Source organism: Gobio gobio (assembly GCF_949357685.1).
Source record: "Gobio gobio genome assembly, chromosome: 24".
In the NCBI taxonomy this organism is placed as follows: Eukaryota; Metazoa; Chordata; class Actinopteri; order Cypriniformes; family Gobionidae; genus Gobio; species Gobio gobio.
This window is the reverse complement of record NC_137120.1, coordinates 5,186,094-5,199,690: the sequence shown is the minus strand read 5'-3', so window position 1 is coordinate 5,199,690 and position 13,597 is coordinate 5,186,094. Positions and strand designations below refer to the sequence as shown.

The 13,597-nt window shown below is 36.9% G+C and overlaps 3 protein-coding genes across 7 annotated transcripts in view; 1 reads left to right on the top strand and 2 right to left on the bottom strand.

Moving 5' to 3' along the window:
- Positions 1–5,891, bottom strand: part of lmnb2 (lamin B2) — a 28,182-nt gene extending 22,291 nt beyond the window's left edge. For all 4 annotated transcript variants that reach the window (XR_013815848.1, XR_013815849.1, XR_013815850.1 and 1 more), the window contains exons 1-2: positions 5,460–5,891; positions 1,843–1,979 (exon numbers count right to left, since the gene is read on the bottom strand). Coding sequence is in view for 1 of the 4 variants with exons in the window: in XM_079807865.1 (XP_079663991.1) it covers positions 1,843–1,979; positions 5,460–5,675 (353 nt within the window). In the remaining 3 variants the exon portion in view is untranslated. The remainder of the gene's footprint in view (positions 1–1,842; positions 1,980–5,459) is intronic.
- The window catches only part of tbxa2r (thromboxane A2 receptor), a 285,760-nt gene that overhangs the window by 108,602 nt on the left and 163,561 nt on the right, over positions 1–13,597 (bottom strand). The gene's annotated exons all lie outside the window — the stretch shown is intronic.
- rpl36 (ribosomal protein L36) lies at positions 6,726–12,595 on the top strand. The gene is made up of 4 exons (XM_079808413.1): positions 6,726–6,776; positions 7,161–7,255; positions 10,716–10,850; positions 12,470–12,595. The coding sequence occupies exons 2-4, from the start codon at positions 7,163–7,165 to the stop codon at positions 12,557–12,559; spliced, it is 318 nt and encodes a 105-aa protein (XP_079664539.1). The 5' UTR covers positions 6,726–6,776; positions 7,161–7,162; the 3' UTR covers positions 12,560–12,595.

Genomic DNA, 13,597 nt, shown 5'->3' with positions numbered 1-13,597 from the left:
AATAATTAAAGCTTTCAAAAAAATAAATCTACAGTAAATTATAAATTATTTTATTAATTGTAGAACATTTTATGAAAATAAGAGCAATGACTTGTTCATTATTATTAACAATTTAAATACAATAATATATTAAAAGACAAGCTATGAAATGTAAATTATATAAACAATATAAGTGCGAGTAATAAACTTTAAACAATAAGTAATTATATACAAATAAGAGCAATGTCTTACTCTAAATTATATTGTAATATACATCAAAATGATGCGATATAAACTATAAATATTTATCTTTAGAAAATATAAATATTAGTTGTCATTGTTAACAATTTAATTAAATACAATTTACAATTCAAAATAGACAATTATTGAGTTATAAAACAAATTATGTACATAAAATGTGAGCAATAATAAAAACATACAATAAGGTAACAATTAATATAAATTATAACTATATAAAACATCTAAATAATAATTTAATATAAATAATAAATAATGTTTAAGAAAAATATTACTGTTGGCATTAATTTCATTATACAATAAAAATAACATTTATAAAGTATAGATAATATAAATAATAATCATTAAAATGAGCAATAACAACGTATACAATTAAAATAATAACAGTGAGCCATAAAAATATGAATTATAGTATATGAGATGGTGAACATGATTCCACCAAGACTAGGGTGATATTAAAGGATAATAATGTATATTCATTGCACTCGTATTACACAGATTTTCTTCACCACATAAATAATTACGGGGGCATATTGAATTGAGATTAATATTTTAAATCGTACCTGTTTATAAATCCATCTTGTACTGTGTACTATAAAGTTATAGTAATAATTATAGTAGTATTATTAGTCCTCTGATTTCATTTTCAACACAATCAAAAACAGACACGCAATAATGAAACGTTGTGATGCGTGTTATAATGCGTTGCTATTGACAACGGTCATTACTCATTATAATGCGTTGCTATTGACAACGGTCATTACTCATTATAAGGAAGGAAATGCCTCAGAATAGAATAAAGCTTAAAAAGTGCATAAAGCTGCTTGATTTATGTGTTGATTTTCAGATATCAACTTGTTAATGTTTTCAGTGTGCGCATCGGTTCTTTTTGAACACGATAATCGTGATAATTTGGGTCACTATTATCGTGATATGAAATTTTCATACTGTCCCATCCCTAGTTAGGTTAGGGCTAATATTCGGACAGGAATGTTGTTCAGGATCAATAAAATAAGTTGATCCAGGAACATGAGAAACATCACGTGACCTAGATGAGATATAAATATGTAAAATATACCAATATAATTAAAATAACGCCATATATAACAATAATAATGTAAAATGCATGACAAACATATAAATGTTAACAAATCCAATCAAAAGAATGACATTAATATTAACGTGGGCTGGGTTTCACAGTTTCTATAAAACATTTAAACGCTTTATAAATCCTCCTTTCATTTGCTAACATTTATAACGTTATAGAGATCTTCTGAATAAGCACTGTAAGATAAAGCGAGTGAAATCTGCGTGACAAATGCAGGTCTTCCAGCATGACGCGAGTCTCTCTTGTGGTTTATAGCAGCCGCCCGCAATCGGGCACCTAGCAACACACACTTCCTGTTTGCATGTGTTCATTAGCAACGAGATCAACCAAAGATGATGCTTGAACCGCAGAAGCACGAACCCCCAGAAGCCCTTGAGCTCGCATCACCCACAGCAGATGGAGCCGGATTTAAGTCAGGTTAGGTAAGCCCAACTTAAGTTAAAGACGACTGAAAGCCTCATGGGGGATTAAAGAGGGGGATAATGGGCATCACTTACTTCCGGGAGACCTCCTCGAGATCAGAGTTGGCTTTTCCCAGATCGATCTGAAGCCTGGCTCGCTCGCGGGCGGTTTCGTCCAGAACACGGCGGGCGTCGGCGAGCTCAGCCTCGTACAGAGACTTAATCCCGGACACCTACAACACACACACACACACACACACATTCAAATAAAGCCACTAAAAGGGGTTTAGGATGCCAGAAGTCTCACATTGAAACCAGTATTCCTACATAAATTCAGTTTAAGTCGGATGCATGTGCATGGCTTTTTATAGGATTGTGCATATTTAAAGATTAAAGATATTCGGGACGCTAAAATTCTCAGGATTGTTCACACAAATTATCCCAGGATTTGCTCTCCCTCAAGTCCCTCGTCCTAGGTGTGTATGACTTTATTCTTTCAGATGAACACAGAGTTATATTATAATTTGAAGTCCATAAAAGTGCATCTATCCGTCATAAAAGTGCATCTATCCATCATAAAAGTGCATCTATCCGTCATAAAAGTGCATCTATCCATCATAAAAGTGCATCTATTCATCATAAAAGTGCATCTATCCGTCATAAAAGTGCATCTATCCATCATAAAAGTGCATCTATCCATCATAAAAGTGCATCTATCCATCATAAAAGTGCATCTATCCGTCATAAGTGCATCTATCCATCATAAAAGTGCATCTATCCATCATAAAACTGCATCTATCCGTCTTAAAACTGCATCCATCCGTCTTAAAACTGCATCCATCCGTCTTAAAACTGCATCCATCCGTCTTAAAACTGCATCTATCCGTCTTAAAACTGCATCTATCCATCATAAAAGTGCATCTATCCGTCTTAAAACTGCATCCATCCGTCTTAAAACTGCATCCATCCGTCTTAAAACTGCATCTATCCGTCTTAAAACTGCATCTATCCGCCATAAGTGCATCTATCCATCATAAAAGTGCATCTATCCGTCATAAAAGTGCATCTATCCGTCTTAAAACTGCATCTATCCGTCTTAAAACTGCATCTATCCATCATAAAAGTGCATCTATCCGTCTTAAAACTGCATCTATCCGCCATAAGTGCATCTATCCATCATAAAAGTGCATCTATCCGTCATAAAAGTGCATCTATCCGTCTTAAAACTGCATCTATCCGTCTTAAAACTGCATCCATCCGTCTTAAAACTGCATCTATCCGTCTTAAAACTGCATCTATCGTCTTAAGTGCATCTATCCATCATAAAACTGCATCTATCGTCTTAAGTGCATCTATCCATCATAAAACTGCATCTATCGTCTTAAGTGCATCTGTCCATCATAAAAGTGCATCTATCCGTCATAAAAGTGCATCTATCCGTCTTAAAACTGCATCTATCCGTCTTAAAACTGCATCCATCCGTCTTAAAACTGCATCTATCCGTCTTAAAACTGCATCTATCCGTCTTAAAACTGCATCTATCGTCTTAAGTGCATCTATCCATCATAAAACTGCATCTATCGTCTTAAGTGCATCTGTCCATCATAAAACTGCATCTATCGTCTTAAGTGCATCCATCCGTCTTAAAACTGCATCTATCCGTCTTAAAACTGCATCTATCCGTCTTAAAACTGCATCTATCGTCTTAAGTGCATCTATCCATCATAAAACTGCATCTATCGTCTTAAGTGCATCTATCCATCATAAAAGTGCATCTATCCGTCATAAAAGTGCATCTATCCATCATAAAAGTGCATCTATCCATCATAAAAGTGCATCTATCCATCACAAAAGTGCATCTATCCATCACAAAAGTGCATCCATCCATCATAAAAGTGCATCTATCCATCATAAAAGTGCATCTATCCATCATAAAAGTGCATCTATCCGTCATAAAAGTGCATCTATCCATCATAAAAGTGCATCTATCCATCATAAAAGTGCATCTATCCGTCATAAAACTGCATCTATCGTCATAAAAGTGCATCCATCCATCATAAAACTGCATCTATCGTCATAAAAGTGCATCCATCCATCATAAAACTGCATCTATCGTCATAAAAGTGCATCTATCCATCACAAAAGTGCATCTATCCATCATATAACTGCTCCACACAGCTCCGGGGGTTAATAAAGGCCTTCTGAAGCAAAGTGTAAGAAAATTATCCATATTTAACACATTATAAAGTTAAATATCTAGCATCCAGACCGTCTTCCGTATTCAACTTACAAAGAAAGCGTAACTGGCGATTACCTCAGACGTGGCGTAAGCGTTTTGAACTGCGAGAGAAGCGTTACACTTTCTGCGCAAGTTGAATACGGACGGCGGTCCGTTCGGAAGCTAGATATTTGACTTTATGTGTTCAATATGGATATTAATCTTACACTTCAGAAGGCCTTTATTAACCCCCGGAGCTGTGTGGAGCAGTTATATGATGGATAGATGCACTTTTATGACGGATAGATGCACTTTTATGATGGATAGATGCACTTTTATGATGGATAGATGCACTTTTATGATGAATAGATGCACTTTTATGACGGATAGATGCACTTTTATGGTCTTCTGGCATTAGGTTTGGATTAGCCAGGACATTTCTTTCTATAACTGATTGTGTTTGTCTGAAAGAAGAATGTCATACACACCTAGGATGACTTAGGATGACTTGAGGGAGAGGAAATCATGAGCTAATTTTCATAACTGGGTGAAAATGCAGCCAAAAATTAAATGTATTTTTCCCCATACTATGGAAGTCAACGTTGCCTCACAACTATTTGGTTACACAAACATTCTTCCAAATATCTTGTGTGTTCAAGTTTGGACAAGTTTGGTACAACAGAACAAAGACATTTACACAAGTTTGGAACAACCTGAGGGCGAGTAAATGACAAATGTATCCGCTTTTATCAGACTTTATCTCAGTTAATCCAGTTTAAGTTGGAAATACGGAGCCTGTGCAAATCGAAATGCACTTAAATCCATTTATTTTGGCATGTTTGATGCATGAGGGGTGAAGTTTGATGTGGTCACCGTTCAAAACAAAGGGAGTAAGTGGGATTCAAGCCCAGATTCAAATGGGAATGGGGGGGGGGCAGATTCAAATTTTGAAAAGAGCAAATGGCCACTCCCAAAAAGTTTGAGGAAAACGCCCAAACACGCCAGGACAAACATCTACACACACGAGGCCAAACTTACATAAGTTTTACACTTGCTTTAAACACATAAATGCACAACCGACAGACTTGCACGTGCAGGAATAAAGTGAATAATGCAAATTACAGCCATGCGGACACAATTTCCCGGCCACTCCCTTTAATGCCCTTCAATTTGCCTTTACATTCAATGCATTAATGTATAGATTTGTATAGGAAGAAAGCGATTTAAAATGCACAGGCTTGATTGATTGATAGTGTAAAAATACACGACTTCCTCGCGCGATTTTTCAAACGCTTTATCGCGACGTGTGAGACTTTTGGGAGTTTAAAAAGCTCAATAACGACATAAAACGCATGCAAGGTTAACTAGAAATTAGATTTACTTTCTAAAAGCGAATTAAGGAACAAAACACACGCTTTATAGCATGAAACAGCCACCCGCGAGCAGATTTATGGACCGTAAAAGCCAACACAAAGGAACGGCTGCGTAACGTTACCTCTCTGGTCGTGACTTCCTCCTTCTCGGACACTTTGACTTGCAGCCGGTCGTTCTCGAGCTCCAGCGACCGTACGCGGTCGATATACACGGCCAGCCGGTCGTTGAGCGAGCTCAGCTCCTCTTTCTCCTGCAGGCGCGAGATCCGCGTGGGGCTCAGCGGCGTCTGGGCGGCCGTAGCGCGGCCGGACTCGCGGCTCGGGGTTGCGGTCGCCATATCGCTTCACGCTTCAGACCCACTTTACCTCAAATAAACACTCCTTTGTGTTCCACTTCGGCCCGGTGTGCGCAGCGGCCTCTGAGTCGCACCTGGAATGGTTTTCCGGTGGCGTTTGGAAGTTTTTGTTTGTGGAGTTTTTTGAATGAAACCGTGTTTTGTAGTCCGAGTGCTGGTTGGCTGTCTTTGAAACGGAGGTGTGAAAAGAAAATGGCCGCCGCTAACGTAAAACCGCGCCAAATTTCAATCGAAATGCTCATGGGATTTGTAGTCCAAATTCCGACAAAAGACAAGTCTATCCATAAGACCCGATAAACGAGGGAAAGATATTGTTAGATATTATTTTAATATATATTTGACTGAGATGTTTGACCAAAAAAACCAATGAATAAATACGCAAAATTCTACATAAATAAATCAATGTGCAAATAAATACATAAATCGTTCTATTCCCGCATAAATAAATATATATATTATTAAATGTGTGAGGAGATAAAAAATTAAATAAATAGAAACAAATGTTGGGCGGAATATATATATATATATATATTATTATTATTTATTTTTTTTTTTTTTTAAATGTTGTTCTTTCAGTTTATCTTTTCCTTTAACATTTTTATATTTCCCACAACATTTATTCATCTCTTCACACATTTAATTATTAATATATGCAGGAATATGTTTGTGGATTTATGTATGTCCTTATTTGCACATAGATATATATATATATGTATTTATGTCGAATTTTTGTGGACTTATATATTTGTTTATTTATTTGCTGGTTTCGTCCCTCACAGGTTGTCGAAATATACAACAAAACAATATAAATATAACAAATAGTGTATAAAAAACAATTACTGGGTCGAATCGTTCTATCTAGAATTAGAAAAAAAACATCCATTAAAAATAATAACTGTCTATTCAACTCAATCAACACTCCGGTCTGGGTGCTGCTTTTGTGTAAAGACTTGAAAATATCTTTTGTTCACTTCTAGGTGGCGCCACTCGGTTTTCCCGCGAACTCTTTTTTTGTCGCGTGTGAAAGTTCAGCTTCCGCCTGGCAGCGGTCCTTCCGGTTTAGACGCCATTAGCAAAACGCAGGTATGAATCGCCGGAGAATCACAAACATTAAAATCCAATTTATATCTAATACATCACATCTCAAATCAGCACAAAAGTGCACGCGTCTGTAAATACAAACCATCTGGAGTGATTTCCAGTGATTATTGTGAACAGTTGTCGTGATGTTTGTGTGTTTAGCGGGTTTCTCTCAGAGTAGATGCGGGAAGCGCTCTGAGGTGATTCTCACACTCTGTCGTTATATCTGAAGCTTCGAACACAAAACGCGGATAAAATGTGAACTGTATTCTCCATAATCATGAAATGCTGATTTATAATGACCTTGAGCGCATGTGTAGAGCTCTAATAGCACACATGGCCGTGTTTTGATGTATATGTGTGTTTAATCGCGTTTTCTCTCCTCAGAGATGGCCATCAGGTATCCTATGGCGGTTGGCCTTAATAAAGGCCACCCGGTGACCAAAAACGTTACGAAGCCCAAGCACAGCCGCAGGAGAGGGGTGAGTCCACGTTTGGTGGCTTTCTATAGTTAAAATCAGCTCTTAACCTGTTAAGTTCACTGTCTGTGTTCCGGTAGCGCACTTTCATTAGTGGTTTTTTTTTAACCGTTTAACACATTTTAAAAAGAGCCTAAACGTCTATAAAACCGATTTGAAATTGGCCGTTGCGTCAACGGTCTTTTTTATACCGGGCTCGACGTTAAAGGCACAATATGTAAGTTTTTTTTGCCCCCCGATTAAAATATAAAAAAAAAACACTAGAACAGTGTAATTTATGTTGTTGACTTGTGTATTTAATTATCCCAAATGTTTCCAAGAAACGCGCCTGTAAATGACGTCATACCTATCATTTCCCGGTTTTATTTTGTAGAAACCATGGACACAACGATGTGTTAATATACGATGTGTTTTTTTTGACCGGTGAGCAACTGTTTGGATCATTCATGGACAGAAAACTGATTGTTATATAGCTCAACACAGTTAGTCTGATTGTTTGAATCTGGTTTTCTTGATTTACCGTGTTTTACCAAGACTAATATCGATCTAGCTTAGTGGTTTTCATACTTTATCATGGCAAGGACCCCCAAAATATAATGAACCTTTATGAGGGACCCCCTTCCTAAAATCCATCTATATATTTGTATATATAAAACAACATAATGGAGATAAATAGTAAGTGACATTATAAATACAACATTGTTTCCCAACTGAAATTAACTATACTTAAAGTTGGATGTATAAACTTGAAGAGAATTTTTTTCAATTAAAACTTAATTGTATAAGCAACTTTCACAATAAATGTAAGCAGTTTACGTGCTGCGTTTATAAAACTGCCTTACAACCCCAGTGAGCGAGATAAAGCGGACTATAGTGAGAAATTTGCTAGAACGATACAAAGCAAACATGCAATTCTGGAAAGTATGTTTATGGCAAGAAAGGAGAGAAACGTTTAGAAATAAAACGGTTATTATTAAATTATTCATTTTTGCTTGGTATTTTTATTTGTTTGAAAAACAAGTGTAGTAGGGCCGAGCGAACGCACAGAAGCATTAAAACATCACTTTAACACACTCAAATGTGTGTGATATGATGAAACAGCGCTGCGTTACACACACAATCGCACGAGCTTCAGAAGCGCTCGTCTGTGGCAGAATATAAGCTTTTTTTTTTACATTTAAAACGGCATTTCCCCCTAATCTTATTAAATGTATGCTACATCTTTCATTTTAAAATCTTAAATTTGATCAATAAATTAAATTATAATTTGAAGAGACTATTGGGCTGTTACCCAATCAAATTAAATCATTTACACTTACAACCGTATTAATGTTATGAGATTGTTTAAAAAAAATTATATTTAAAACACAAATGTTGGACAGAATGATGCTTTTAAACTGCCAGTAGGTGAGCGTCTTAAAGAGTGAATCATTGAGTCGATTCGTTCAAAACGGCCGATTCACTCAAGAATGTGTCAGTTTATGAATGAGTCATTGAATCAATCACTGAGCGTCTTAAAGAGTGAATCATTGAGTCGATTCGTTCAAAACGGCCGATTCACTCAAGAATGTGTCAGTTTATGAATGAGTCATTGAATCAATCACTGAGCGTCTTAAAGAGTGAATCATTGAGTCGATTCGTTCAAAACGGCCGATTCACTCAAGAATGTGTCAGTTTATGAATGAGCCATTGAATCAATCACTGAGCGTCTTAAAGAGTGAATCATTGAGTCGATTCGTTCAAAACGGCCGATTCACTCAAGAATGTGTCAGTTTATGAATGAGTCATTGAATCAATCACTGAGCGTCTTAAAGAGTGAATCATTGAGTCGATTCGTTCAAAACGGCCGATTCACTCAAGAATGTGTCAGTTTATGAATGAGTCATTGAATCAATCACTGAGCGTCTTAAAGAGTGAATCATTGAGTCGATTCGTTCAAAACGGCCGATTCACTCAAGAATGTGTCAGTTTATGAATGAGCCATTGAATCAATCACTGAGCGTCTTAAAGAGTGAATCATTGAGTCGATTCGTTCAAAACGGCCGATTCACTCAAGAATGTGTCAGTTTATGAATGAGTCATTGAATCAATCACTGAGCGTCTTAAAGAGTGAATCATTGAGTCGATTCGTTCAAAACGGCCGATTCACTCAAGAATGTGGCAGTTTATGAATGAGCCATTGAATCAATCACTGAGCGTCTTAAAGAGTGAATCATTGAGTCGATTCGTTCAAAACGGCCGATTCACTCAAGAATGTGTCAGTTTATGAATGAGTCATTGAATCAATCACTGAGCGTCTTAAAGAGTGAATCATTGAGTCGATTCGTTCAAAACGGCCGATTCACTCAAGAATGTGGCAGTTTATGAATGAGTCATTGAATCAATCACTGAGCGTCTTAAAGAGTGAATCATTGAGTCGATTCGTTCAAAACGGCCGATTCACTCAAGAATGTGGCAGTTTATGAATGAGTCATTGAATCAATCACTGAGCGTCTTAAATCATTGAGTCGATTCGTTCAAACGGTCGATTCACTCAAGAATGTGGCAGTTTATGAATCATTGAGTTTCTTCGTTTGGTTTCTCCTCAACAACGCAACCGTGTTATCGTCAGTACATTATCCATTATCAATGGCCTCTTACACTACACGAGGTTTGGTGTTTCACTAGTTGTTGATATTTTAATCAGGATATTTGTTCGTTTGGACAAGCGAAATTCTTTCACTTGCACCTTTTATAAAAAAAATCCACTAGTCCCGGACAAGCATTAATGTCGAGCCCTGCTTTTAGCGCACTCAAGTTTTGTGATTTTTGATTTTGTGATTGATGGTTTTGTGCGCAAGTTGTGATTTTTAGAGTCCAAATTCTGTTGTTATATATATATATATTAGGGCTGTCAAAAGATTAATCACGATTAATCACATCCAAAATAAAAGTTTGTGTTTACATAATATATATGTGTGTAATCTGTATAATTATGTGTGTATATATAAATACAAACACATGTATATATTTAAGAAATATTTGCATGAGTATACTGTATATACATTTATATTATATATAAATATTTTATATATAATATAATAAATTTTTCTTAAATATATACATGCTTGTGTGTGTTTTTATATATAAATAATAATTATACACAGTACACACACATATATTATGTAAACACAAACTTTTATTTTGGATGAGATTAATCACGATTAATCTTTTGACAGCCCTAATATATATATATAATATTTGCTTAACAGTATTTTTTTTTAAACTGTTTTTATGCTATGGTTTCAATCTGCATTAATCTCGCAACCATTGATGTTCAGATCTATGCTCCAGTTAACCTTATATTCGTCATTGCTGATTGGTTTTACACTCACTTTAGTGCTTTTCTCCCATCATGCACTGCTGTCTCCGCGTATTACCCCAGTGTAACCGTGTTTAATGTGTCGTTGTTCTTGTGTTTCAGCGTCTGACCAAGCACACCAAGTTTGTGCGTGACATGATCCGCGAGGTGTGCGGTTTCGCGCCCTACGAGAGGCGCGCCATGGAGTTGCTGAAGGTGTCCAAGGACAAACGTGCCCTCAAGTTCATCAAGAAGAGGGTTTGTGCACGCTTATTATAACCATATACACTACTGCTCAAGAGTTTGGGCTCCGGTATCATCTTTCTTTTAAAGAAATGAATACTTTTATTCCGTGAGGATGTTTAATTGATAGTGATAGAAAAGATTTCCATTTTCAATAAATGCAGTTTTTTACACTCTATTCATCAATGAATCCTGAAAACAAAATATTACAGGTTCCATACACACATTAAGCATCACAGCAGTTTCCAACATTAATAAAATCCTCTTATTAGAGTGATTTCAGACGGGTCATGTGACCCTGAAGACTGGAGTAATGATGCTTTGATCACGGGAATAAAATGGGAAATTTAAATTGTAGTAATATTTTGGTTTCTTTCAGTATTTTTGATTAAATATATGCAGGCCTGACGACGAGACTTTTCTCAATAATATTATAATGTCAGATTTTGACCGGTACTGTATGTTTTATAACATGGTTAGAAGATGCGTTAACAGAAAACGGCTTTCAAACCAACTTAATGTTGTAAAGACCATATAGCTGGAACAACCAACACGCTTATTACAATGGTTGACCTTTTCTTTCCAGTCCAGATTTTGATTGGCCAGTTTAATTTCTGCATCCTCATGATCTGGTTGTGTTTCCATCCACCTATTTTTATGCACATCTTGGCACATCGCATTTAAAAAAATTAAAAAATGTGTGTAAAAGAACATTTGTGCTCAATTAGGGCGGATACTTTATTATCTGAGATGTCGTTGTATAAACTGTAATGGAAACACATTAAAGTGTTAGTTCACCCAAAAATGAAAACTCGCATGATTTCATCCTAGATGTGAATGACCTTCTTCTTCCTGACTCTTCAGAGCTTTATAATGGCAGCTCATAAAAGTGCATCTATCCATCATATAACTGCTCCACACAGCTCCGGGGGTTAATAAAGGCCTTCTGAAGCGAAGTCATGCGTTTGTATAAGAAAAATATAAATTAAGACGTTAAATATCTAGCTTCCCACGCACTGCCGTCCGTATTCAACTTGCGGAAAAGTGTAACTGGCGCATCGATAAACTGCTAGAGAGGCGTTACACTTTCTGCGTACGTTGAATACGGACATTGGTCTGCCAGAAGCTAGATATTTGACTTAACGTGTTAAATGTGGATATTAATCTTACACAAACACATTGATTTGCTTCAGAAGGCCTTTATTAGAGCCGTGTGGAGCAGTTATATGATGGATAGATGCACTTTTTTTGGGGGGGGGGGCTTCAAATTGTGGGCTGCCATTGTTTGGATTAGCCGGGACGTTTTTAATATAACTGTGATTTGTGTTGGACCTAGGATGACTTTCGGGTGAGTAATTTTCATTCTTTGGTCCCTCAAAATCCCATGTGACTTTGCCTCATCAGAGGCTGTGATTGGATAACTGGCCTAACCAGTGGACCAATGGCATCGCAGCATCTCAAATGTTGGTCTGGTGGCTCTGAAGCGCCCGAGCTAAAGTCTGATCAGAAGGATTTGGTTTAATATGAAGACTTCAGTGTTTATTCCTGATAGTTTGCAGGAGGTGAGGGTTTGGTGTTCAGCTCATGGGATGGAAACGCTGCTTCATTAACCTCATGCTGTGATTGGTCTACAGGTGGGAACTCACATCCGCGCCAAGAGAAAGAGGGAAGAGCTCAGCAACATCCTGGCCGCCATGAGGAAAGCTGCCGCCAAGAAGGAGTAACCTGAGTTAGGACGAATAAACGTGTGTGAAAACCAGCGTTCGGCTGCTGTGCTTCATTTACACCAGGGTTTCCACGGGGGCTTAAAGTCTTACACTTCAAAATCAACATTTTAGGCCTTAAAAAGTCTTACATTCGCTGAAGTAATGAGTTCTAGGTCTTAAATAATTGTCTTAATTTTCTTACGTCCATGTAACGTTACCTCTAATGCTCCTGCAGCGCTTTAGTGTGTGTGTGTGTGTGTGTGTGTGTGTGTGTGTGTGTGTGTGTTGGTTCTTTCTTTCTCTAGTCCAAGTGTGATTCGCTGTATTACGACCGCAAGTGAGACCAACATGCATCTTATATTGCAGCCAATCAGCTTTGGTGTTATTGTCGCGAGTCTCTTTCGGATTGTACCACAGATTTTATTCTTCCGCAAACGGCGAAGGCGAATCTTCCAGAGTGTACAGAAAGATGTCCTATTTCTAGGCTTATTGCCCTTGAACGATCAAATACACACATTATGATTAAGTCCATATTGGTGGTTATGTCTTGAGTAAACAAGTTCTGGGATGTGTGTCAGTATTGGATCTGCACATTACTGTAGGTCTTAAAGTGAAAGTAACACAATATCTCCCGCTGCTTTGTGTCATTATTACTGATTGTTTACTGAATTACTTGATCTTAAGCAGTTGCTTAGGCCATCTTGTAAGATTTCTGGTGATATTTCCCACCCTATAAGCGATCGTGTTATTAAAGCTAGATGGCACACCACTGGCCTAGCCTTTTTTTGTAAGATACTAAACAATATTTATGCTTTTTGTTTGTTTTATTGTCGTGTGTAACTATTGTGCATCTAACATAAGGGTAAATGTGGCATCCTAATTATGAAAAAAAACCTAAAACATGTACATTTCTGGAAATTACCACCACAAGTCATTTTTCTCAAACAAATCACCTAAAAAATATATTTATATAATGAAATTCTGGTGGGTTTGAGCTGTGGGGAAGTACAAGTTTACTGAGACTTTGTTCAATTTGAATAATTTGCTTTGGGAGTA

Excerpts from the sequence above, each read along its gene's own strand:
- rpl36 (XM_079808413.1), top strand. The coding sequence starts at position 7,163 with ATGGCCATCAGGTATCCTATGGCGGTTGGCCTTAATAAAGGCCACCCG. Across the intron at positions 7,256-10,715 it reads AGCACAGCCGCAGGAGAGGG|CGTCTGACCAAGCACACCAA; the intron begins GTGAGTCCACGT and ends CTTGTGTTTCAG. Across the intron at positions 10,851-12,469 it reads TCAAGTTCATCAAGAAGAGG|GTGGGAACTCACATCCGCGC; the intron begins GTTTGTGCACGC and ends ATTGGTCTACAG.